Source organism: Pogona vitticeps, chromosome 2 (genome assembly GCF_051106095.1).
Source record: "Pogona vitticeps strain Pit_001003342236 chromosome 2, PviZW2.1, whole genome shotgun sequence".
Classification (NCBI taxonomy): domain Eukaryota; kingdom Metazoa; phylum Chordata; class Lepidosauria; order Squamata; family Agamidae; genus Pogona; species Pogona vitticeps.
In genome coordinates this window covers 139,322,142-139,347,976 of record NC_135784.1, presented here as the reverse complement: position 1 = coordinate 139,347,976, position 25,835 = coordinate 139,322,142, and the positions used below count along the sequence as shown (strand labels likewise).

Genomic DNA, 25,835 nt, shown 5'->3' with positions numbered 1-25,835 from the left:
ATATTTGCTTTTTCCATGTTTTGATCTTTGCAGCGTTTATGTTTTTGTTTAATATTTTTTAATGTCAGCATTTTAGAGTTAGCTCCCCTTCTTCCACAAATAAATGCCAACATTCTCCTGTATTTCATGTCGGGTGCTGTATAGAGCACCTGTCATGCCATGGTTGGGGGTACATGTGGCCCTTGAAATGTTGGTGGACTCCAGTTCCTTGCAGAACTAGCCAGCATAGACAGAGATGAGGAAAGAAGGGTGTTGTGGTCCACCCATGTTAGAGGGCTGCTCATACCCTGGCCCTCCTTTATTAGACAAGCTAGTCCTGATCCTACCATCTTACAAGTGGAGCGCTGGATTGCAATGTTGAGGCTTGCAAGACAGAGGGGAAGAATGACCTTTTCATTCTGTGTTTATTTCTGGAATGGAAGATAATCCTCCATAATAAAGCACAGTTATTCATGTTTTCATTTTCATTTCAACATATGAATAACTTGAACATGTAATGTTGCTTAAGGAGCCTCGTGGCGCAGTGGTTAAACCGCTGTACTGCAGCTAAAACTGTGCTCACAACCTGGGGTTCAAATACCAGGTAGCCGGCTCAAGGTTGACTCAGCCTTCTATCCTTCCGAGGTCGGTAAAATGAGTACCCAGCTCGCTGGGGGGGGGGGCAATGTGTAGCCTGCATAATTAAATTGTAAACCGCCCAGAGAGTGCTTGAAGCGCTATGGGGCGGTATATAAGCAGCACGCTTTGCTTTAAGTTGGAACCAAAGTTTTTCTAGTCCAGTAGTGGAGTGGTATTCAAGCAGTTGAGGAGAGTTCTTTCTTTGTCCTGCTACCTGAGATTCTTTGTAACTGGAGCTGGCATAAATGGAACCTTGGATCTTCTTAATGCACACAAATGACGCCCAGAGCTATTGACCTTCAGTGATTTAATGGACATGGTGTTCCAAAGACAACAGGGCTTCTTGCAAATACAGTAAAAAGAGCACATGGAATAGCTTCTTTATTAATGTAACTTTTGAGAGATGAGTTTCTTCAGAACTGATAAACCAAGTATCTACTTCCATATCTGTTGCAGGTGACAGGGAAGACTGCTTTGGAGAAGACAAGTCTGAAATCGCTTGGGTTGACTGGAGGCAATGCTATCATAAGGTCAGAAGTGAAGAAAATTATTTTCCTCATTAGTATTGGTTCCAGCATAAAGGAAACTTTAAGGACATACCCAGAGAAGCTAATTGTTATATTTATTTATTTTTTATCAGTGGCTATTGAGGTATGCCTGTTGTAGTTGCAGCTAGTGATACTAAACGCATGACTTTCCTAGAAAGTATTTGTGCATAATGGGCTATCTGTTTCCCTTAAAGGAGGAACACAGGGATAACATGCACAGTAACCTTTAATGGCACTTTCTTCATATCAGGCAGATGAGACATCCATGCTTTGCAGTGTTTCTGGTTGTCTGGGAAAGGCTCTTTGACGAGCCCTAAACTTTGTACGCTCCTTTCTAGACATTGAGAACAGAAGAATTGGCCTTGCTTCAAGGTTGTCTCTGTGGCAGCACCCCTGTTTCAGGACATAATTCCCCAGGAAATGTGTTCTCAAAGGCTTTCATGGCCAAGGTTCGATGGTGGTTGTGGGTTTTCCGGGCTGTTCGGCCATGTTCTGGAGGTTTTTCTTCCTAACATTTCGCCAGTCTCTGTGGCTGGCTTCTTCAGAGAACAGGAGCTAGAACTCTGTGCTCTTGTGTAGTTGTGGGAATCCCATACAATATACCAGAACACAGAGAGAGTTAAAGGTCCTGTCGTCTGAAGATGCCGGCCACAGAGACTGGTGAAACGTTAGGAAGAAAAACCTCCAGAACATGGACAAAGAGTCTGAAAAACCCACAACAACCATCCCCATGAATTCTTCATGGTTCCTTCACTTCTTTTATTTTGCCAGCTTGGAAAGAAACCTTGTTTTTTCCATTTTGCTGATGTACTTTTTAACTTGAGATTTGCATTTGGTCTTTAGATTTTGGCATGCTTTTAAGCTTGTTTTTATTTTAGTTATTTATCATTAATGATTTGGGGGTGCTCGATTTTATGTGTTCTGTTTTTTTCCAGGTATTTATTTTTCTAAAAGAGAACATGGCAAATGTGTATCTCAAGTAAATAAACAAAATCTCAGCACCCCCTCCCAAGTCTGATTACGTGTTCCAGTGTTTTGTCATTCCAGTTACCTTATTCACACACCCCTTACTCTGGGACACTTTTCCATTAACCATTAGTCACATGTTGATGTTTCTTTTCTTGTGGTCCCCCTAAGAGCCACTTCACTCATTCCAGGAAAAGTCTGATTGCTCCTTCCCTACGGTGTATTGACCACATATTTTCTGTAGTGTCTGAGGAGTGTTTTTTCCTCTCTCTGTGTATACGAGCTTCTGTCTCCTGACCTACTTTTGTTGACTGTAATTTGCTGTTGAAATATGTATTTTCTTGTTAATAATTTTATGTGTTGCATTTTGCATTTTCATTACAGCTTGTTGCTAATACAAGAATAGAACTGAATGGGTCATTTTCTCCCCTTCAGCTATAGTGGAAGTATATCTGATTCCCCCCCCCCCCCCACGTCATGCAACTGCAGTGTGGAACATGTTAGCCAACTTCTCTTTGCCCCAAAGTTATAGCCATTAGATCAAAACACCTGCTTTAGGGTGGCATTTATTTTAGGCATTGCCTTGGTGGAGCATGACTTGTCTAGAAGTTGTTGTTTGTTCCTCTCTTGAGGAAATGGCTGGACAGATTTATTTAACTGGCCCTGATTGTGAGTAAGGAAAACAAGTAAACATTTTGAGTGTCAATAACTGCTCCACTTCTTCCTCTTGTGTCTTTTTTCTAGGTTAGTCACCAAGAAGGCAAACACGTCCTCTGATCCTGCACAAATTGAGAGTAATGAATCTATTTCTAAAGAACTCATAGCAAGGCCACCTTCTACAGAAGACCCAAAAAGTACTTCTGTATCACATGCAGTTGCCTTCCCAACAAGTTCAATTTCCAGCAATGAGCCTGAATTTGCCAACAAATGTGGTGATAAGAAGAACTGGAGTAAAGAATTTCAGGATGACTCAGATGAACATCATCCTCCCTCCGAGTCTGTGCCTTCCTCATTTGTCCCTTTTGAAGGTAGTGGACAGCGCCTGGGTGGCGGCGGCTCACCTATTACAGTGGTATCTCCTGTGTCAGATGTGCCAGTGTCAAATCTTCCAGCATCTCTGTCCAGTCCTTCAGGGCCTTCCAAGCCAAAGAAATCAAAGAACAGCCAAGAAAAATTAAAGGAACAAAAAGAGGTAGTGGTTTAGCTTGCTTATAGTGTACTGAGTTAGAATAATTTTCTCTCTGTACTGCTTTAGTACTGGTTTTTGAAGAGATGGAATTTCCACTGTCATAATCCAAGGGTAAACCTCTGCGTGAAGTCTCTGATGTTGATGAAAGTAAGGTAGTTCGGGCAAAGTTTTGATCTTTGCTCTGCTTGATGTTTGATGTGTTTAGCAAGATAATGGAGAAAGTGGGAGCTTATGCTTCTTTTTTAAGTGCATTTACAAACCTTTCGTAGTTGGGATGGTTATATGATAATGATGGAATGAACACCCTTAGGCTGAAAAGTGCAACACAGAGATTTCTAGACTTCACTGGACACCGTAAATACAGCAGTTGAGCTCAGCACTAAGAACCTCATTGCATATTGCTGCTTAACTGCTCGTAAACTGGAGCAGAGTTTGATTTATCAGAGGTTCCTCTAGTGTTGGCTCCCTGTTCTCAGCATAACCTCCATTATGTCTGTAACTTATTGGGGAAATTTGATAAAAAGGGGGTTTCTAGGAATTTGGTTATTCCTTTTAGTTAGTAAGACATAAGACATAAGACATAAGAAATTTATTTGTCATTGCGCTCACAAGTGGGTGCAACGAAATGAGGTGCTCTTCCCCAAGGTAAAACTGTAACTTATTGGGGAAATTTGATAAAAAGGGGGTTTCTAGGAATTTGGTTATTCCTTTTAGTTAGTAGAATACAAGGCAGACAAAAGAACAGCACAGAAACATGGAGTGATTAGCCAAGTATCATCAAACAACACCCTCTCTGGTTTGTGCACAGACCAGCACTTTGTATGGTAAAAATCACTACAGAAGCATTTAAAGTAGAAAAGGGTATCTTTATTTACAGTAACTATCTGTAGTTACAGTCTGAAGAAAAAAAGTAGAAAATGGAGCTCCCAGCATGCAGACTTGCTGCTTGGAGGATGGTCAGAGAGAGAAGACAGGCTGTTAATAAAACAATGGCAGCCAAAACAAACAAGAAGAGGTGGTGTGGGCTTTGCTCAGATGCTAGAGGTGGGAAAAGAACTTTATCAATCAAGTTAGTGGTAAAGAGCATACTAGGCTGTAAAACCCCTTTCCCTGTGATACTCAGGGTTAGGGCAAGATTGCTATTATTCCAATGTAACTTCCTTTATCAGGAACTCAGTTGTTGCAAAACTTTCCCAACAGGAAACAGTATAAAGAGGGGGAGATATGGCAATGAAACTTTAATGTGACTGTTATTCAGAAATGGATATTGAGTTGCAGGGACCAGTTTTATCTCTTGGGGTAAGCACTATTATTAATAGATAAATTTGCTAAATTTACCCTTGAAAATCTTTCTTATGTGGAGTTTCCGAGGTTTTTATTATCTTATATTGATGAGCCAAATAAGAAAGAGGAGTTTACAAAAAGGCCAGCAATAGGAATAGTAAAAGCTGATATATCTACAGTGGAGCCTCTACTTAAGGAATTAATCCGTATTGGAACGGTAGCTGCAAGTCGAAAAGCCTGTAGGTCGAATCTCCATTGATCTACAATGCATTGAAAACTGATTAATCCCATAACTGGCAGTTTTTATTCTATTTTTGTTTCATTTTGGTTTTTTTTCTGGTCTGTAGGTCAATTCTCTGGCTGCAAGTCGAATCTAAATTTTGTGGCCAGAGAAGTCTGTAACTCGAAAAGTCTGTAAGTCGAGCTGTCTGTAAGTCGAGGGTCCACTGTATCAGAATAGTTGAGTCTAATGTATTAGAACATTCCCTACCCCAAATCTAACCACATCTCACTGTTGTGTGTAAGAATGTAATTAGACTTTAGTCTATCATCATCATCATGTGCTGTCAACTCAGTTCTGACATATGGTGACCCTTTTCAGGGTTTTGAAGGTAGAGAGTGCTCAGAAGTGGTTTCCCATTCCCTTCTTCTGGGAGCGCCTCGGGACTGTAAAGCTTGTCCAAGGCCGCACAGGCTGGCTTTTCTCTCTGAAGGCACAGTGGGGAATCGAACTCCCAACTTCTGGCTCTGTAGCCAGATACCTAAACCACTGAGCTATCCAGCCAGCTATAATGTCTGAGTCAGATAAATGTTTTTCTAGCCAAGTGATGCATATTGATGCAAAATTGTGCTACCTAGGATTCAACATTTCTCTATTCCACTTTCTTTAATTTCTTAAAGATGCTATCCGGCTAGGTGTAATGTAATTTCACATGCTGTCCTACCTGATTTATATTTGGGACTGAGAAAATTCCTTTTTATTCTGAAGTATATGGTTGTTGGCTGACTGACATTCATTTTGTTTGGCTCTAATATTGGACTGAGGCCAGCGCTAACTCTTCCTATATTGCTTTGCCTGTAGCTATGGAAACATGTTCCTTTAACCTTGACAAAGTTCCATACTGTATGTTGCTGGAACTAGCAACCACTTAAGAGATGTCCCTGGAACACTCCTTCCCAGAGCTGGGAAAGGGCTGCCTTGGGAGCAGCTGCAGGTTCTGCTGGGCGTTTTCCCTCATGTTACACAGTGTGCAACTTCGACTGCTTCTTTCAGGCGCTTTGATCTTGGGTGCCTTTGCCACTGATTGATTACGTTTCACTCCATTCTCCATTCCTTCCATTCTCTTGCCTTGCGCTCATCAGCAGCTCCAGAATGAGGCTGGCCACATGGCATCTGCTTTTTGTCCCTTTTCAGGCCAGAGGGGAAAAAGAAGGAAAAAAAAGCAAAACAAAACAAATTATTTTTAAACATCAAAGCTTTGTTTTAGCAAAAGAATCTTCCCATTAATGTTTGTGCCTGTGTGTGGTTTTTTTGGGTTTCATGGAAGAGGCTGGATAAAATCTGTGCCGGCGTCCCTCAACATTTGGGCTGGGGGTGGTTTACAGACAGGCCATACTTTGACTTTGATGTCAAAACATTAATTATTAGTAGGTATCTTTACTCCATATTCGCCTAGAGATCAGAGAATTATGCAGTGAGGGAGAAGAGCTGGTTCTTCCCAGCACCTTATTTTAAAGTCACACCATATTTTTGATCGCAGACCATGAAGATACAGTACGTAAGAGTGTAGTACATAGCTTTCAGTGGAATAGTTACATATGTAACCTACAGTATAATCACCTTGTTGATGAAAGATTTCTCAAAGATGTAGTTTGGAAATCCAAACTGAAGAGGTTGAAGAGGACTATTCCTTTATGTTTATCTTTCCTTTAAGTGCCTTGGTTCTCATTGTGGAAGAATCATCTGATATGAAATCACTGCCACTTATGTAGCCTGTCACACAAAATTCACATATGCATCATAGCTGGCTCTTGTCATCCTTTGTGAAGCACCTCCAGAGACTGGCGATGAAACTGATGAGAGCCCATCAGCCCCACTGTTGCAGTTCCACATCCAAAGAGCCAAGAGCTAACAGGCTAAATGACATTCCATTGGGGGGTCTGCTGGAAAAGCTAGGAATGTTAGAGGTCCTGTTCCCTTTGTCTCCATTTTTGGCAGCTGTCCCTAGCCACACTATTAGTTGCCAGTGTCCTGGGTTTATTTAATAGTTTGTAGAAAGGAATGTATTGCATTGTTTCTGTTCTCAAGTAAATTACTTGTTTCTGAACATATCCCTTCTGGGATTTGCTTCAGTTGCTGGCAAGCACTCCTGTGAAGATGAGAACTGAATGCTGACAGATCTGCATTTGGAAGTATGTCATACCAAACCGGTTGCAAAAATGGCTGGGAAATACCTGAAGATTCCAACATAATTTTCTGCCACTAATGGAAAACTCAGTACTGTTCTGTTGCTTCTGAAGTGAAGGTATAGCACACAAAAACTACTAAATAGGCAACAAGAGAATCTGACATGTGGTAAGCTCAGACCAGTGTGAAACCTGCTGGTGAAGTTGCCATCTTCCTTCCTTCCTTAGGCCTTCCCTGAGGAACCCCTATATAAGAATGATTCGAGTTAAGAATGGCTCCATTTGCAAAAAGTTGCTTCAACTTGAAAACGGAGCCTCGACTTAAGAACAAAAAAAAAACAAAAAAAAAAAACAAAAAAAAACCCCTTTTCCTGCCCTTTTTTTTTAACCTAAGTTCACCTTAGGTCAAAAGAAGAAGAAAAAATTCACCCCCTAGTGGTAGATACGGATTAATCGGCTTTGTATTAGTTCCTATGGCAACTAATGCTTCGACTTAAGAACAGCACCTCGATTTAAGAATGAAAAACAGCAGATGCGGATTAAATAGTTTTCAATGCATTCCTATGGGAAATTGTGCTTCGACTTAAGAACGTTTCGACTTAAGAACGGATTAAGTTCTCAAGTCGAGGTACCACTAGCAGCAATTCACTGCTGCGATTTACAGTTATACTTTCTGTGCTTTTAGTCTCAGGTAGGATTCTGGCCATTGATTTAAGTACTTTAAAGTATCTCTTCCTTTGTGTTGAACTTGCTCCTTTTTATGTAACCCTGCTGTAAACACCATGATTCTAGGTATCGTTAGAATAACTAGAGTTTCTGAGCAGATGTTAGTTTATAGTTCTTGATTCTGGGTTCTTCCTTCTGAATTCTATTCTTTCAGGAAAGACAGGATGCTTACCTATAAATGTGTTTGTTCTTTGTCATTTCTGTGATTTATACCTATGGGTTTTCTGCACAATTTCATTACAGAACTTTCTGCACCTGCACAATTTCATTACAGAACTTTCTAAGCCCCGCATTGAATTTTGGTGGGTGCTTTACCCATTCCACTAGGAATGTCTGAACACTCCTCTGCATTTTCCTCACTTCTTCGTTTTCCTCATGCTGGAGCTGCCATTGAAGATCTTCCATTTGACGAATAAGGATTCTGCAATGAAAAAACGGACAAGATCTTAGACTATGAGGGCAAGCTCAGAACTGGAGCTGGATGTCTGGGACATTCGTGTGCTTGCCCTCTTGAAGCCCCATTTCAAAAATGGGCAAACTCATCCATTCAATTTGCAAAGGTTTTCCTCTACAAATCAGGATGTCAGTCATCCTTACGCTCTCATTGGCTTGCTCACCCTTCAAACACTCAGGGGCGTTTTTAGCAGACATTGATTGGAAAAGAAATCTTCCATGTCTTCAAAGTTATGTCTTTGACAGTGTCGTATATATGTAGTTGTTATCACCAATCTGTAGCATCCTTCTCATGCAGAAAGCATTATCACTTCCACCACTGGAGAGGAATCACTACAGATGTTTGGGCTTTGAAAATTATCCAGTCTGATTCACCCATAAAATTCAACAGGCTTTTAATCCTTAGATGTCACAGCCATCATCCTCTCATGGCAGCCTTTTTTGAGTCACAACCCCATTTTATAATAGCCAAGTAACCTTGAAACTCCCTCCACATACCATGCTTGCATAAAAAGGCATTTTAATGGAGTAAAGTCATATCTCCTCAAAAGTAGAAACTTCTTTCTTCCAAAAGGGTCTGTTTTACATTAATACATGTACATGATAACTTTAACATCCCACTCCAAAGGATCAAGAAAGAAATCATTTAACAAGGGGTACAACACATATAAGGGCTAAACTGCAGAAGCCTGTGCTGCAGGGTCAGAAGACCAGCAGTTGTAAGATTGAATCCACGCAACAGGGTGAACCCCCGTTGCTTTGTCCCAGTTCCTCACCAACCTAGCAGTTTGAAAGCATGTAAATGCGAGTAGATAAATAGGTACCATCTCAGTGGGAAGGTAAAATGGCATCCACGTGATAACGGAAAACTGTCTTCGGACAGGCGGTGGCTCTATGGCTTGAAAAGCGGGATGAGCGCCGCCCCCTAAAGTCGGACATGACTGGACTGAAAATGTCAAGGGGAACCTTTACCTTTTACCTTTACAACACATATAAGGTAATCTGTGAAAACACTGTAATCCTCTAGAAAACACTTTACAACCCCCTTGGGGTTACAACCCCCAGGTAGGGAAACACTTTTGTAAAGGGAGCTGTAGAATCCATCTATTATCACCACATAATAAGAGTTTTTTATTACTGTGCTGAAAACAGATGGTGGATTAAATCCTGTACTAAATGTCTGCCATGTCAATTCTTACATCACCATCAAACTCTTCTTCCCATCCTCCACTTAAGAGACTGATACACATCCATAGACCTTAAGGATTCCTACTTCAATGTAGACATTTGATCTTTCCACGGAAGATTTCTACAGTTTATTATCAGAAACCCTGTGTACCAGTTCAAAGTACTATAATCGTGCTCTGCTGCACCTAGCATATTCACAAAATGCATGAGAATTGTAGTTGCCTTCCTCCACACAAGAGGTATTATAATCTATCCCTACACTTGTAATTGACTTTTAGTGCAGTTATCTAGGACTCCCTTGCTTCTCTACATTTAGTGTGCCCTACAGGTCCTTCACCAGCTTAAGCTCAAAATCAATGTTAAAAAAATCTCATCTTTTACCAACTCAGTCTATCAAATTAATAGGAGACCATATAGACTCTGCATCTGTTGTAATCACTCTACTGACAAAGAAGGCTAATATCCATCATACTAAGTTGTTCCTCCTTGTGAAGAGAATCTGGGCCAGAGATGTCTTGGTTTATCCTAGGCATGTTGGCTTCAGCTGTTGCTATCCTGCCACTCACCCTCTTACATGTGAGGGTTCAATAAGACTGGTTCATTGTGAGCTGCAGATGTGTATGAGAGAACCACTGTGCACTTCTGTATCTGCCCATCAGGAATGCTTTGATTCTCCCTTGATGGACCTCAATATTGAATTTCTAGGGAGATGCCCTATTTGCATTCTCAGAATCATCCATCATCCATGATTCTGACAGTGGACACCTCCACTATGGCCTGATGGCGGTGTCCTACACCATCATCAAATTCATGGCTTTTGGCTGGAGATGGAGTAATGCCAGTGGATATAAAAAGTTTGCACTCCTGTTAAAATGTCAAGTGTCTGTGATGTAAAAAATGAGACAAAGATAAATCATTTTAGAGCTTTTTCTACCTTTAATGAGACCTATGAACTGTACAACTTAGTTGAACAACAAAATGGAAACTTTTAGGTGGAGGGAAGTAAAAAAATTGAAATAATATAGTTGCATCTGTGTGCACATCCTTAAGCTAATACTTTGTTTAAGTATTTACTATGGAGCAGTTCCAGCTAATTTAGCACCTTTGCCAACACCTTCCTGGTTCTCTCATCCAGACGGCAAACGTTTCTTCAAGAGAGTGAATGATACTTTCCCTCCATCTCTCTCCCCATTGTTCTTGTTTGGAGTCTCTTGTTACTCTTATCTAAATTATCTGGTGAACCATTTGAACCTTTAGTCTCTGTACATTTTTCCTCTTTTCACTAAAGCCCTTCTTTCTTGTAGCTATTACATCCACAAGAGCAGATTTTCACAAGTACAATGTTGTCCTCAGCCCTGACCTCATCTCTCAGCTTTTCATTTATCTCAGGAGATAGTTCTCCCAGTCTTTTATCTCAGTCCAAGAACCACCATTGAAAGGACTCATCTCATGTTAGATGTACAATGCATACTCTCATTCTTCATTGTCAGAACAGCTGCCTTTTTTAATTTTCAGCATGAATTTCTATGGTATGATGCCCCATAAAAGGATAATGCAATGTTTTGTCAATAACGATCCAGGTAGATCATTGCACCTCTCCCCTAGCTCAACCCATGGCTGCATCTGTTGCCTTTTTAAGGGGTGTTTGTCTGCCAAAAATATGCAAAGTTGCCATGTGGTCCCAACCATTGACTTTCATTCAACACTGTACACTTGACACAAGGTCACAACATGATACGGGTTTTGTCAGAGCAGATCCTTCTCGGACATCCACCCTGCCACTGAGGGTAAGAGTGTCAATCTCGCAGAGATTCATAAATGATCACTCTAGCAAACAGTTACAGGCAGGTAACCTGTCTTTCATCTCATGGTAAAGTGCTAGGACAGTGTGTGAAATTTTTATTTTTCTCCTAGCTGTACTAAAAAAAAGTGTTACTGTGTTTGCCAAATATGTTTTTACTCTTTTGGAAAAACTTGACAAACACACATAGGTTTTGACTGTACCTAATTTAGAAATTAAATGGCATCTACATTGTAGGGTGTCTAGGGATTTCTTCACATACAGTGAGGATTTTTCTAGTGGCTTGTTCCTTTTGTCAGCAATAATTATTACTAGGTGTCATTGAATTGATTCTGACTTATGGCAGCCCTTTTCTAAGAAAAGTGTACTCAGAAGTAGTTTGCCAGTCCCTTATTCTGGGGGCACTGGAACTGTGGAGGTTGCCCATTATTTTTATTTATTTATTTTATTATTGGATTTATATCCCGCCCTTATAGACAGGAGTCTACTCAGGGCGGCTCACAATATATTGTGGACAAACAAATAAAAGCAACAATTAAAATCTACAATAATAATATGATCAAGATGGGAGGATAAACAACAAAAGCAAGAAAGTACAATCAAGAATTGGCAGGAGGGAAGGCCTGCCTAAAGAGCCAAGTTTTTAATTGACTCTTAAAAACACCCAGCGAGGATGCCAGGCAGATCTCTGGTGCAGGCTGTTCCAAAGTCGAAGGGCCACTGCGGAGAAGGCCCGGTTTCTTGTTCTTTCTTTCCGGGCCTCTCTCGGTGTCAGGCCCCTCAGCCATCTTTCCTGGCTCTGGTGAGTGACTCGAGTAGATCTAGGTGGGAGAAGGCGTTCTGCCAGGTATTGAGGTCCTAAACCATTTAGGGCTGTGTAAGTCATCATTAACTCTTTGAAGTCAATGCTTTCAACTTTTCCAGCATTATTTTTTACAGTGAGTTTTGTTTTCTCAGGATGCCTTCAAAGTACAAAAGCCTCACCTTGACTTCTAGAGAGAGTTCACAACTGAGAGTTCATTACTACATATGCTGGCTTTTCAGTAACTGAAAATAGTCTTGCAGAACTCCCTTGGTATCTAGTATATGAGAAGGCAACAAAGCTCCCTAGTTTTGCGAGCTAGGCAACCTTCTTCTTAGTAATCCAGGAGGAGGAGTCCCAGATTGTCAGTATAAAATAGTATAAGATCTCTGCTGCTACAGTCTCTAAACAGCCAGAATTAGGCAACAGTAGTCTTTGCAGCAAGGCAGATTGGCAGCTCATGGGTACTCTGTGTGCTTTCTGACCAGGGAAAGCTACAATCAGGCTCCCTCACCCTCTAGTTAGACCCAACTCTCTTTGACTTTCTAAAAGTAGCTGAGGGTCCCACCCACGCAACCTCACTCTTTTAACTTCCCAAATTACCCTCTGGTGCCCACAAATAGAGGAAATCTTGCCTTGTAATTTGTGTTGTCTCTGCTGACAATTGAGAGAGAGACTTCTATTCCCAGAGGGCTTGTTCAGGGAGGAGGGGTGGTGGAGCTGAAGAGAAGCATGGGCAAGATAGGACAGTAGATGACTAGGGATGTGTGGGTGAGAAAGAGGGCACAAACAGAGACATGCTAGAGACATCAAGGCGTAGGGGGTATGGGTGGATATAAATAGAAACAGCCAAGTTCATGGAGTCTTGGGCCAAGCCAGACGGATCATTGACAGTCAAGGATGCTGCTGTTCAAAGCAGCTTATTAACCGTACAGACCAAGTGGTGCCATCATTTTTCAGCTCACAGCATATCAGCTGCAGAACACCACCTCTACTGTATTCTATCAGAAGTAGCAGGACCTAGTTATTGACCAAAGAAATCCTGTGTTGTGGTTTCTTCTATTAAGTCAGTTTATCTCATGTTTAGTCTTCCTCTTCTTGTGCTGCTTTCAACTTTTCCAGCATTATTATTTTTTACAGTAAGTTTTGTTTTCTCAGGATGCCTTCAAAGTGCAAAAGCCTCACTTTGACTTCTAGAGAGAGTTCACAACTGATTGGATGTAGTACTCACCTATTTACCTTTCTAAAGCTCTTCTCCAGCTCAGTATTTTGAATAAATAATTTCTCCCATCAGTTCTTTTCCACTGTCCAACTTTCACACACATACATAGTAGAACTGCTCAGTGGTTTAGATTTCTAGCTGCAGTATTAGAGGCTGGGAGTTCAGTTCCCTACTGTGCCTCTCTTACAGGAGCTGGACTCAATGATCCACAGGGTCCCTTCCAGCTTGGCAGTTCTAAGATTATTATTATTCGAAAATACAAGACACAGTCTTTGACTGGTATTATATATCAGATGCAAGTTTTAAACAAAAACCTATCAGTTAAATATTGGTGTAATGTACGCTGATCCTAATATTGCCATTTTTTGCAGCTCTTATGGTGTTATTTCAGAGATCAGCGGCTGATTATAATATTTTACAAAATTCTGTGGCATTGTTCCCAATGCCCTGATGACTATGGGTACCACTGAAATGTGTTTCATTCCCAAGTGAGGTATTTCTGTTTCCAGATCAATGTTTTTGTTAATTTTTCAATTTTTTTGTCTTCAACTCTTGCACCGCCTAGAATTGTAATGTTAATTATCCAGCTGTTTCTTCATCATATTACTGTTATGTAAGGTATCTTCCATTTGAATGCAAAAGACCCACAAGATCTTAGCTTGATGATACCTTCTCTACGTGATGTTCCCATGGATTCTTGAATGCTGGCAGATAATATTTTTTACATAATGGCCAGTGTATTAATTTTGTAACTCTATCTTGTCTAGATTGTAGTCTCTCTGTGCAGCCTTGAACATTCACAGATGAGATGTGAGAGTTTCATCTTTTTCTTTGGCAGAGTCAACATTTGCTATTACTTGAATTTTAGCTTTCATGATATTAGTTTGGAGTGCTTGTTCTCGTGCAGCAAAGATCAAGCCTTCAGTTTCTTTCTTGATGGTCCACATTTAGTAATGTCCAAGTTAAATTATTTTTTCCATTAATATTTCTCAGATATTGTCCATGCAGTGGTTTATTTTTCCGGCTGTTTAATCTATCTTCAAACTGTTGTTTCTTATACAGTATTCAGCTGTTCTTTTTGTTTTTTCAAGATGTTACCAATTTTCACATCTTTAATTTTTTTCTGCTTTTTTAATATGATTATTTAGGCTGTTTTCTTCCTTTACTATTTTGTTTGTTTGTATGTAGACTAATACTCTGCCCACCTAGTGGACAAGTCACTACTCTGGGCAGCTTCCAAACAACCTGTTGTCATTGTAGCAATCTGCAACCTCCAATTTTCCACATTAAATATAATCTGACCGCATTGTTTTTTGAATGCAGTGTGTGATGCATGTTCATTAATTTCCGTGTTTTTTTATCCAATTTTTCTAATTCACTGTGGGTTCCATCTGTTATTCCAACTGGGTATCTATTACTGGAACTGACCATGTTTTTATGGCTTTGATTGTATTTCTACCATTTAATTTTGATTTTAAAATGTTCCAGTCTTTGTCAGATCTTCAGCTTTTTTATGCAGAAGGTTATCTGCTTCTGATTATCCAAATTATTTATAGTTCTCATCACTTTACAACAATTTTACGATATTGCCAAAATTTTTAGGTGTTTTTCATCTACTTTTCGGATCTTATCACATTGTATAGAGAGAACTGCACATTTGTTAAGTCTAAATTTCATCTGAATATTTTTGCTAAATATTTGCACTGTATTTATCGGATTCTATCTTGGTGGAGCTTTTTGCATATACTTTTAAATCATCTTTGTATAGCACATCTTTGCTTTTTCCTACTTTATCGGATTTCATAGAATCATAGAATAGTGAAGTTGGAAGAGGCATCAAGTCCACCCCCTGCCCGATGCAGGAATACAAATCAAAGCATATCTGCCAGGTGGTTGTCTAAGTTTCTCTTGAATGCTTCTAGTGTTGGAGCATTCGGGGTACAATGGTACCTCGACTTGAGAACGCCCCTACATAAGAATGATTTGAGTTAAGAACGGCTCCGTTCACAAAAAGTTGCTTCGACTTGAGAACAGAGCCTCGACTTAAGAACAAAAAACAAAACAAAACCCTTTCCTGCTCTTTTTTTTAAAAAAACCTAAGCTCACCTTAGGTCAAAAGAAGAAAAAATATTTAAATATTCGCCCCATAGTGGTAGATGCGGATTAACTGGTTTTGGATTAGTTCCTATGGAAACTGATGCTTCGACTTAAGAACAGCGCCTCGATTTAAGAATGAAAAACAGCAGATACGGATTACGGTAAATAGTTTTCAATGCATCCCTATGGGAAATGGTGCTTCAACTTAAGAACATTTCGACTTAAGAACGCAGTCTTTCCCCATAAGGTTTGGTTTCCAGCCCCCTGATCATCCTTGTTCCCCTCTGAATTTGTTCAATTTGTCAGCATCCTTCTTGAAGTGTGGTGTCCAGAACTGGACACAGTACTCCAGATGAGGCCTAACCAGTGCTGAATAGAGGGGAATTAGCACCTTGTGGATTTGGAAACTGTACTTCTGTGAATGCAGCCTAAAATAGCATTTTCCTTTTTTGTAGCCACATCACACTGTTAGCTCATATTCATCTTGTAATCTATTACAATTCTAAGATCCTTCTCGCTTGTAGTGTTGCTGAGCCAGGTATCCCTCATCTTGTAACTGTGCATTTGGTTTCTTTTTCTGATGTGCAGTACTTTGAACTTATCCCTGTTGAATTTCATTCTGTTTTTTTCAGCCCAGTGTTCCAGCCTGTCAAGATTATTTTGAATTTTGTTTGTGTCTTCCAGGGTATTAGCTATTCCACCCAATTTTGTGTCATCCCTAAATTTGATAAGAATTCACCGCACTCCCTCATTCTAGTCACTAATAAAAATGTTGAAGAGGACTGAACCTTGAGATACCCCACTTGTTTATTGTAGCCCAATTCAGTTTTATTTAGAATTATTGACAAGAGAATTAGTGAAATGGTAAGCAATAATGGTGACAAAGAAGCCCCTTGAAATATTCCTTGTTTAATGTTTACTTCCCAAATTTCTTCACCATAAACCATTAAAACACTTTTCCATTTTTCCATGTTTTTTCTTGAGGAACCAGCCATTAAATAAGTTCTAAAATGATTATGGTTATTACTATTACTACTACTATTATTGTTGTTATTAATTCTCAGCAATAACATAGTACCGATGGTCCAGACTTTGGTCTCCAGTGACACACATTCTTATGCTTGAGGATCTTTTCTAGTTTCTTCATAACTGTCCTTTTGTCTCAATCTTCTTCTGATTTCTTGGCTGTAGTTTCAGTCTAGCTTGATTATTGAACAAAGGCACAGAAAATATTTAACAATTCTTGTTTCTTCATTGTCAGCATTGCAGTTGTGTAGTTCTTCTGTAGCCATGTTTTTTGTTGTCTTAAAGTTCAGTTGAAGTCCTGCTTTTGCATTTTGTTATTTCATTTTCATCAGAAGTTGTTTCAAGTCATTGCTGCTTTCTGACAGTAATACGTTGTCATCTGCATATTTTTCATTATTGATGTTTCTACCACCAGTTTTCACTCCTCCATCTGAGTCTAGTCCAGCGACCATGTTTGCAAATCAGAATGTTCTGTGTCCATATTCCATGTTCATTCCATGAACAAATTTAACAGATAGAATGACAAAGTATACCTTTGTTTGATGCCTTTGCCTATGGATAACCATTCTGTTTTTCTATATTCTGTCCTAACTGTATCCTCTTGTCAGAGTACAGGTTATATATCAGAACAATCAAATATTGTGACACTTGTTTCTTGTAGAATGATCAATCATTTTTCATGATCCAGGCAATTGAGGGCTTTGTTGTAATCTACAAAGCATAGGCTGAAATAGCATTGTACAGTTACCCTTGTTCAGATGTCAGCACCAGTAGCAAATCACTGCTGATTAAAGGCTTCCTTTTGCAATTTCAGTGTGTATGTGACTCCCTCACATTGTGTACAACTTGCATGTACCCCAGAATCACCAAAGAAAACCTTTACTCAGTGACAACTTGTTGCTGCTGATGGTGTGATTCCCACTGTACATGCAGAGCTGTGCAATAAGATTTCCATCATAGACTGATTTTCTTCTGAAATTCCTTGGTATGCTTCAGTTGCCAATGTATGCTTGCAATATGAACTCCAGTGCACCTTCCTTTTCTGAATCCAGCTTGAACACTGTATATTTTTTCCTCAATGGCTGAAAGGCAGTAGTATGTTGGAACTAGAGTACACCCATTGAATCAATGGAACTTACATAGGTTTTGTCTTACCAAATCCCCACTGATTTATTGGGGCTACTTTAGTTATGACTTATTACTAGATTTCAGCCCATACTGTAAATGGTAAAAGTCTTCTTTGTAAAATCTTAAACATACCTTAGCTTGAAGTGCAAATGAGCAAAGTGGCCCTATAGCTCCAGTACTCTTTGGCATCTCCATTCCTTGGGTTTGTAACACATACTGAACATTTGTACTCTGCAAGCCATTCTTTTATTTTCCACATTTGTTGGCACATCTTTGCTAGGATTTCTGTAGCTTGAAATAGTTCTATTTAATGTCCCATTTACTCCTTGTGCTTTGTTTCTTCCAATGTGACTTTTGCTTTGATTTTAGGTTCTTCATTCCAGGATTGTTTCATCTTCAAAAAACCTATCATCCTTGCATTTCCTCTGTGTGGTTCTTCAATGTATTTTCCCATCTTCTCTTTATTTTGGATAGTATATTTTAGTTTAAATTTGCCTTTGATTTTTTAAATCTTATTTTCCTCTTTTGTTTGCTCTCTTATTTTTTGCATTGATTGTTGAATATTTCTATTTGTTCCTATACTTTGTGCCTTTGCTGAAGTTCACATGAACACTGATGTGGAGGGATGAGAGCAGTTGTTCACTTGGGAATGATTAAGGCCAAGGTTAGTTGTGTAGCTCTTTGTAGATATACAAACCAATCCAGTTGTACAGGATGTTCTGGACATTTCAAAAAGTCATGATATCATTGATGGAAATGCCTGTTGTTGTTAATGTTGTTCCATGCCTCCTTGTGTTCAGCCATCCATGGGTTCAATTTGTATTTTTTGTGCAGTGTCTGGAGCGAGAGCCAATTGTGTGCCATCCAGATCTGCAGCAGCCACAGGATTCTGGCTCCCAAGAACTTCCTGATGAATTCTTTGAGGTTACAGTAGATGATGTGAGGAAACGTTTGGCTCAGCTCCAGAACGAAAGGTAGGTTTATTTTTCATAAGTAGCTTGTCACTGCAACCGTATGGTCTTTCATCATCTTGGTGTTGCAAGTCTATGGAGTAGTATGGGACTGTGTTGGTCTGATTTCTGAGGGAATTATGAGAACTGAATAGACTAATAAATGTTCATCTCTCCTCTCAGTTAATATTTCTTTTGTTCTTAGAGATTCATAGTCTTGTTTGTAGTTTCCCAACTTAAGTAAATCCACCTGCACAGGGTAGAATTTCCCCCAAGAACTGGGAAACCTAGTTCAAAATTTGACATGAGTGCAGTGTCATCCTAAAATACATTTTCTCAGAACGAAAGACCTTAAGTGTGAATAGGATTGAAACTTCTTGTGGACTCAAAGGTGTAAGAGAAGTATTTTTGTATTAAATGTATTGTGAAAGTTTTATGCTCAAATTGCAGCAGTAGGAAACTTATCTTTCAGGTATGGGAAAAAACTCTCTTTCTCCTTCTTTCTTTGATATATAGCCCACTTTATCTTTTATTCTCAGAGCAGGCTACAGGAATTTTTTTCAGACACATAGATTTCTGCCCCGGGCAACAGTTTCCTGATGTTCTAAAAGGCTGAAGGTTTAGGCTTGGATATTCACAGCTGATGTATCAGTTTCTACAGACTTGTTGGTTTCCCCACTTTAGCCTGTACATTTAGGTCATAAAGCTGTGTAGACATTCTTTCTGTAGTGTACTCTGTTTAGATTATTCTGTTAGGACTCCAGAAAAAAGGGATAGATGGGTAGACAACAATGCTTGTTACTTCCATGTTCATTTTTTGACTGTTCTGTTTAGTTCCATTTGATTACAGTTTTAAGTCTCAACTGCTAGTCCAAAAAGCAAATCCCTGTTACTTTTATATCAGAATATCCTTTCCTTGAGTAGCAATACTCTCTAGTTGGTAATTGGAATGTTCACTATGGGTGAGTCCATATGCCCATAGGAGGGGATTGGGAACAGAAAGAGTAAGCAAGGGGTTATATGAATTACAGATCAGGCAGTATAAATAAGATGACACATTAAACCTGTATTCGCTTTATTGGAACCAGACAAATTGGAACAAATTCAGAGTAGGGCAACAAGGATGATCAGGTGGCTGGAAACCAAACCCTGTGAGGAAAGACTGAAAGAACTAGGCATGTTTAACCCTGAGAAAAGAAGACAGAGGGGAGATATGATAGCACTTTTCAAATACTTGAAAGGTTGTCATACAGAGAAGGAACAGGATCTATTCTCAATCATCCCCTAGTGCAGGATATGCAATAATGGGCTCAAGCTGTAGGAAGCCAGATTTTGGTTGAATGTCAGGAAAGTTTCCTAACTGCTAGAGCAGTATGACAGTGGAACCAATTACCTCAGATAGTGGTGAGTGCTCCAATACTGGAGGCATTCAAGAGAAATTTAGCCAGCCACCTGGCAGATATCCATTGAATTGTGTTCCTAAATTGAGCAGGGGTTTCGACTCCTTTATAGGCCCCTTCCGTCTTCATTATTCTATGATTCTCCCACAGTCTTCCAGGGTATCCTAGAGCGGGCTGTTAGGCTCAGTACTGTTATATCCTTCAAAAGGATAGTTGTCGTATCAGAAGAATATTAGTGTTTAACACAAGAATATTCTCTTTTCCTTCTGATATTAATGCATTGGAAAATAGTAGTGATTCTACTTTTGAAAAGAAAACCTGGATCCAGACATAATATATATATTGCCATGTTTTGGAAGTTAGAATAAAATCTCTGTGAATAGGGTATGCAGCAGTGAGGAGATGTTAAAACAGATAATTGGGATTAAAACAAAGGAAGGTAGTTAGGATTGTGATAAATACTAGCATAAACTGTATCATTGTTTTGCCTGGGTTTTGAAAGAATTAAAGATGGAATGAGTATTGCACAGATGAAGCTTTATAGTGATCATTCTGTAAGCACATAAACCTTTGCCATTTCTAAAAGGGCATTATGACCTATTTGTGTATTTTTACGGTTTATTTTTGTTTTGAAAACCACTTTAAAAAATAATTTAAAATTTTAAAAAGTATTGATAGTGACACAAAATAATGATTGGCGTGCTCTTTCACTTAGAATAGGCAGGGTTAAACTTTGGAATTCATTTTAACACAGATGTCAGTAAGAACTCTTCTAAGTTGTATTTGGATGATCTCCGATTACACTAAATCCTTTCCCTCCCATCAGTCTTGGTGAATCAACATTTTTAGTTAAATGTCAAACAAATCAAGCTTCCCTACTAACCTTTCAGTCATTCCTTTGGTATTGTGGTATGGCATTTTATTGCAACAGGGACAGGTTGAATTCAGTTTTTTCTTTAAAGTTGAAGTTTTTGAAGTCCTGCACTTTCTCCCCCTTTGTCCCCCAGCTATTCTGTTTATTTGGCTGGTCCATTCAGGACAAAATGAGTCAAATGGAGCACAGGATACCTCTGCAAGGGGTTTCTAAATACTGTACTGTATAAGCACTTCGATTATATAGTTACAATTTACATGCTGGTTACAGCTTTTTGTCTATACCACAAGGGGGAAATGTATCATACAGTGATGTTAACAGTGACTGTTCTCATTTATTTATTTATTTATTTATTTATTTATTTATTTATTTATTTATTTATTTATTTATTTATTTATTTATTTATTTATTTATTTATTTATTTATTTATTTATTTATTTAAATCTATACCCTGCCTATCTGGTCATTGTGAACACTCTAGGCAGCTTCCAAACAAATAAAAATAACATAAATAAATGTGAAGCAAAATAAACCATGAAGGCTGCACAGGCAAAAAATTACTATTCCAGGAAGGGTTTGGATGGTTGCACACAGTTAAGGGCACAAGAAGAGCCCAGCTAGATTAGACCACAGGTCAGCTAGTTCAACATTGTCTTTACACACTGACCAATCAGTTGTTTTTGGGAAGCCCACTTCAGGACATAAGTAAAACTGCTCTCTCCCTCTCAGCTTCTCCAGCAGTTCACTATGAGAGCATACCGTTTCTGAAACTGGAGTTGATATATAGCTGTCTTCACTGGTGGTAGTAGTAGTAGTAGTAGTAGTAGTAGTAGTAGTAGTAGTAGTAGTAGTAGTAATAATAATAATAATAATAATAATAATAATAATAATAATAATAATAATAATAATAATAATAATAATAATAATAATAATTTATTGTCATTGTAAGTATATACACAGTATACCCATACAACGAAATTCACAGACACCCAGAGACCAGACACATGCACACACATAACATTCCCCAAACACTCCCCACCCACTAAAAGTCCCCCACTAAAAATACAAACATCTACACCGCAGGCCAAGTAACACAGTCCAACTAATTATTCACTACTGGTGGTCTTTAAGCTCATTATTGATTGCAATTATAGCTCTGGGATAAAAACTATTGAGAAAACGTGTGGTCCGAGTCTTAATTGTTCTATATCTTCTGCCAGACAGTAACAGTTCAAAAAAGTTATAAGCAGGATGGGAAGAGTCTCTCAGCATGCTGTGTGACTTCCTTAGACAGCGGGATGTGAAGATGTCATCTAGGGTTGGTAACTGGAGCCCGATGATATTCTGGGCAATTTTAATGGTTCTCTGTAGAGCTTTTTTGTCCGCTACAGAGCTACTCCCAAACCATGCCAGAAAAGGTTAGGACACTCTCAATGGTGCTACGATAGTATGACAGAAGTAAATGCTGAGGTAAATTTAACTTGCCAAGCATTCTCAGGAAATACAGCCTCTTCTGTGCCTTCTTCATTAGCATGTTGGCATTTATAGTCCATGAGAGGTCCTCTGAGATGTAAGTACCCAGAAATTTTAAACTACCAACTCTCTCCACTTCCTCACCGTTTATGTACAGTGGTAAATGTACATTTCTCTTCCTCCTAAAATGAATTATGAGTTCTTTAGTTTTTTTGATGTTAAGTGTGAGATGATTTTCTTTACACCAAAGTATCAACCTTTGTACTTTGTTTCTATAAGCAGACTCATTGTTCTTATTTATGAGCCCCACCACTGTCGTATCATCCGCAAATTTAATAATTGCATTGGTGTTATACAGTGGGGTGCAGTCATGTGTGTACAGGGAATAGAGGAAGGGACTTAGCACACAGCCCTGGGGAGCTCCTGTACTTAGTACCAGGGTAGAAGAATGGTGAGATCCCATCCTTACTGACTGTGGCCTATCTGTCAGAAAATCCTTTATTTAAATGTTGCCCTGTATGAATAAATTCAGTCTCTTTATAATCTATCCGGGTTCACAGCCATGACTATATCTTGTGGCAGTGAATTCCGGAATTAAACTATGTGCTGCAAGTTAGCCTGAAGTGGATGTAAAGATATGTAGTGTTGGTGGAGACCAGTAGTTTCAGGAAAAAAAATCTTTTGAAAATTAGGCACTAATGGGCTCAGGCAAGCTTTTTAAACTAAATAAATGCTTATGTTAATTAAACCATTCTTCTTTCAGGTAACAAAAACCCATTGTAGCAGACTTTACAGTATATAACTATTTCATTAAAAATAAGGAAGTTAATATGCAGATTACCTCCTTTGGCTATGCTGCCTTTAGCCGTAAGCCTTGGGACTGTAGCCCTTAGACTCGTGGAAAATCCGAAGTTATAGTCCTCAGCCCAACTGAGATCACCACCCTTGCTACCTCTTTGGTCTCTAACTGGGTTGGTTTGCTGAGTCTCTTCTCTTTCTAGGAAGCGTTTAGAAGAAGCACCGTTGATGACACAGGCACAACGAGATGCTCAGATGAAGGAGAAATTGGCACGTTATCCAAAGGTAACTTTTTGCTTTGCATATTTCACAAAAACTGGATCATATGCAGGCAAGTAAATTGGAAGTATGTATGGGTACTAAATACTTGTGATCTTGGTGAAAGTCTTCCGCCGAAACTGCCACCATTGGTCTTATTTCCCTTTTATAATTTTTTTTCAGTTTCTCCCAGATAAATTGATGACTCTGGGATAATCAGCTGAATGACAATACAGGTTTGAATCATCATAGCAAGATTCTTAAGGCTGGCTAGATAATAGAGTTTCTTCTGTTTTGCTCCTCTTGTTATTTACCACCAACATTTTTCTTCAAAATGAGATGCTGTGAATTTCTTGCTGCAGTGGTGAAACCGAGCAAGAAGCTACAATCCTGTTCGGAGTGTAAGCCAAATTGTAATTTTCTGTCCCTTTTTCTCTGGTATACAAAGCTTCTCCTGCTGTGATTCTTGAGGGTGTGCATGAATGAGTCCTAAGCCAATATGTGACTTTGCCCCCTGAGAACCATGGTAGCAGTATTATGTTTACCAAGGAGAAATGGATGGACAGCTATGCTACAAACAGGATTTGAGTCAACAATATTTAACATTTATGTAGTTCTTTTTGGAATACTGAAATATTCTAATGTAGCATTTGTTTATGTTGCTATGGTTCCAAGGTTTCTGAAGCACTCTTCTTATATTGCAGACGAGAGACCTGAGGCTGAGGGAAAGGGAGAATAAGGGGAAGAGGGAGACAGCAAAATACTCTCTAATGACGAAGTCGCAATGAGCTTGGCTTCATCAGCGATGAAAATTTACCCCACCCCCCAATGGATGGCATGAGACTCCTGTCGCTAATTGGCTTGTTTGGAAAAGAGTGGGAGGACGTCGAAGTTGTAAAAGGGACGTCCTCCCGCATTAACAGCCTCTTCTTGACCAGGCACCCACCCGCTCACCCTATTTCTAGTATGAGTTACGGCTGTTTCTGCACTACTGCAGGTCCCCCTTTAGCTTGCCAATTGAATGGCAAAATTGCTTATGATTGGTTATAATTTTAATAAAGGGTGGCCCATTATTCAATCCATATTTATTTGTCTCACATCTTTATTCTGGGGTTGGGGGGCAATGCCATTTGCTGAGTTTATGGTAGAGGCAATATTCCTGATTCATAGTCAATTTTAGCTTTTCACTGTTACTCTTAGTTGGTCTCAGTCAGAGCTCATCTTGTTGGATATCCACAAAATCAATGGCTCAAATCCTGTTTTGTTTTTTCCATACACTCATTGGTACATACAGTTGTCTTTTTCAGCCAGTTGCACAAGGGGGATATTCACTGTCCCCTTGCACTTGTTTAAACACATTGCATTCCAGAGGGCATAACTGCAAATCATACATTAGTTGTGTTGGTTTCATAATAAGTCTTCAGCCTAAGGCCCTGTAATGCTCCACTGTTGCTAGTAGGATTCTGCCCAGTATCTTGGAATCCCATATACAGCTTGAGCTTGGTCCTTCATAGAAGGGTACAGATTTTTTAGAAAGAACATTTCTTGTAAAAGATAGAGGAAGTTTACATTTTACCTGACTCTCCTGGCTCTTTGCCTTCAATTAGGTGGTGCTGAGGATTTACTTCCCAGATCGTCATATTCTCCAGGGTTTCTTTGACCCCAGTGAGACAGGTAAGACTTCATTACTTGCTTGTTGTTGTTTAGTTGTTAAGTCGTGTCTGACTCTTCGTGATCCCATGGACCAGAGTACGCCAGGCCCTCCTGTCTTCAACTGTCTCCTGGAGTTTAGTCAAATTCATGTTGGTAGCTTCAATAACACTGTCCAACCATCCCGTCCTCTGTTGTCCCCTTCTCCTCTTGCCTTGACACTTTCCCAACATCAGGATCTTTTCCAGGGAGTCTTCTCTTCTCATGAGATGGCCAAAGTATTGGAGCCTCAGCTTCAGGATCTGTCCTTCCACTGAGCACTCAGGGTTGATTTCCTTCAAAATGGATAGGTTTGTTCTCAGGGGATTCTCAAGAGTCTCCTCGAGCACCACAATTCAAAAGCATCAATTCTTTGGCGGTCAGCCTTTTTTATGATCCAGCTCTCACTTCCATACATCGCTACAGGAAAAACTATAGCTTTGATTATGCCGACCTTTGTTGGCAAGGTGATGTCTCTGCTTTTTAAGATGCTGTCTAGAAGCAGGCATCTTTTAATTTTGTGGCTGCTGTCACCCTCTGCAGTGGTCATGGAGCCCAAGAAAGTAAAATCTGTCACTGCCTCCATATCTTCCCCTTCTATTTCCCAGGAGGTGATGGGACCAGTGGCAATAATCTTAGTTTTTTTTATGTTGAGCTTCAGTCCATTTTTTGTGCTCTCCTTTTTTACCTTTATTTCTGCCATCAGAGTGGTATCATCTGCATATTGGAGGTTGTTGATATTTCTTCTGGCGATCTTAATTCCAGTTTGGGATTCATCCAGTCCAGCCTTTCACATGATGTATTCTGCATATAAGTTAAATAAGCAGGGAGACAATATAGAGCCTTGTCGTACTCCTTTCCCAATTTTGAACCAATCAGTTGTTCCATATCCAGTTCTAACTGTTGTTTTCTGTCCCACATATAGATTTCTCAGGAGAT

The 25,835-nt window shown here is 39.4% G+C and overlaps 1 protein-coding gene across 4 annotated transcripts in view; it reads left to right on the top strand.

Annotated features, from left to right (window-relative positions):
• Window positions 1–25,835, top strand: part of ASPSCR1 (ASPSCR1 tether for SLC2A4, UBX domain containing) — a 103,821-nt gene that overhangs the window by 36,010 nt on the left and 41,976 nt on the right. For all 4 annotated transcript variants that reach the window (XR_013541023.1, XM_072990652.2, XM_020814402.3 and 1 more), the window contains exons 6-10: window positions 1,075–1,148; window positions 2,877–3,324; window positions 18,289–18,428; window positions 23,153–23,234; window positions 24,815–24,881. Coding sequence is in view for 3 of the 4 variants with exons in the window: in XM_072990652.2 (XP_072846753.2) it covers window positions 1,075–1,148; window positions 2,877–3,324; window positions 18,289–18,428; window positions 23,153–23,234; window positions 24,815–24,881 (811 nt within the window). In the remaining variant the exon portion in view is untranslated. The remainder of the gene's footprint in view (window positions 1–1,074; window positions 1,149–2,876; window positions 3,325–18,288; window positions 18,429–23,152; window positions 23,235–24,814; window positions 24,882–25,835) is intronic.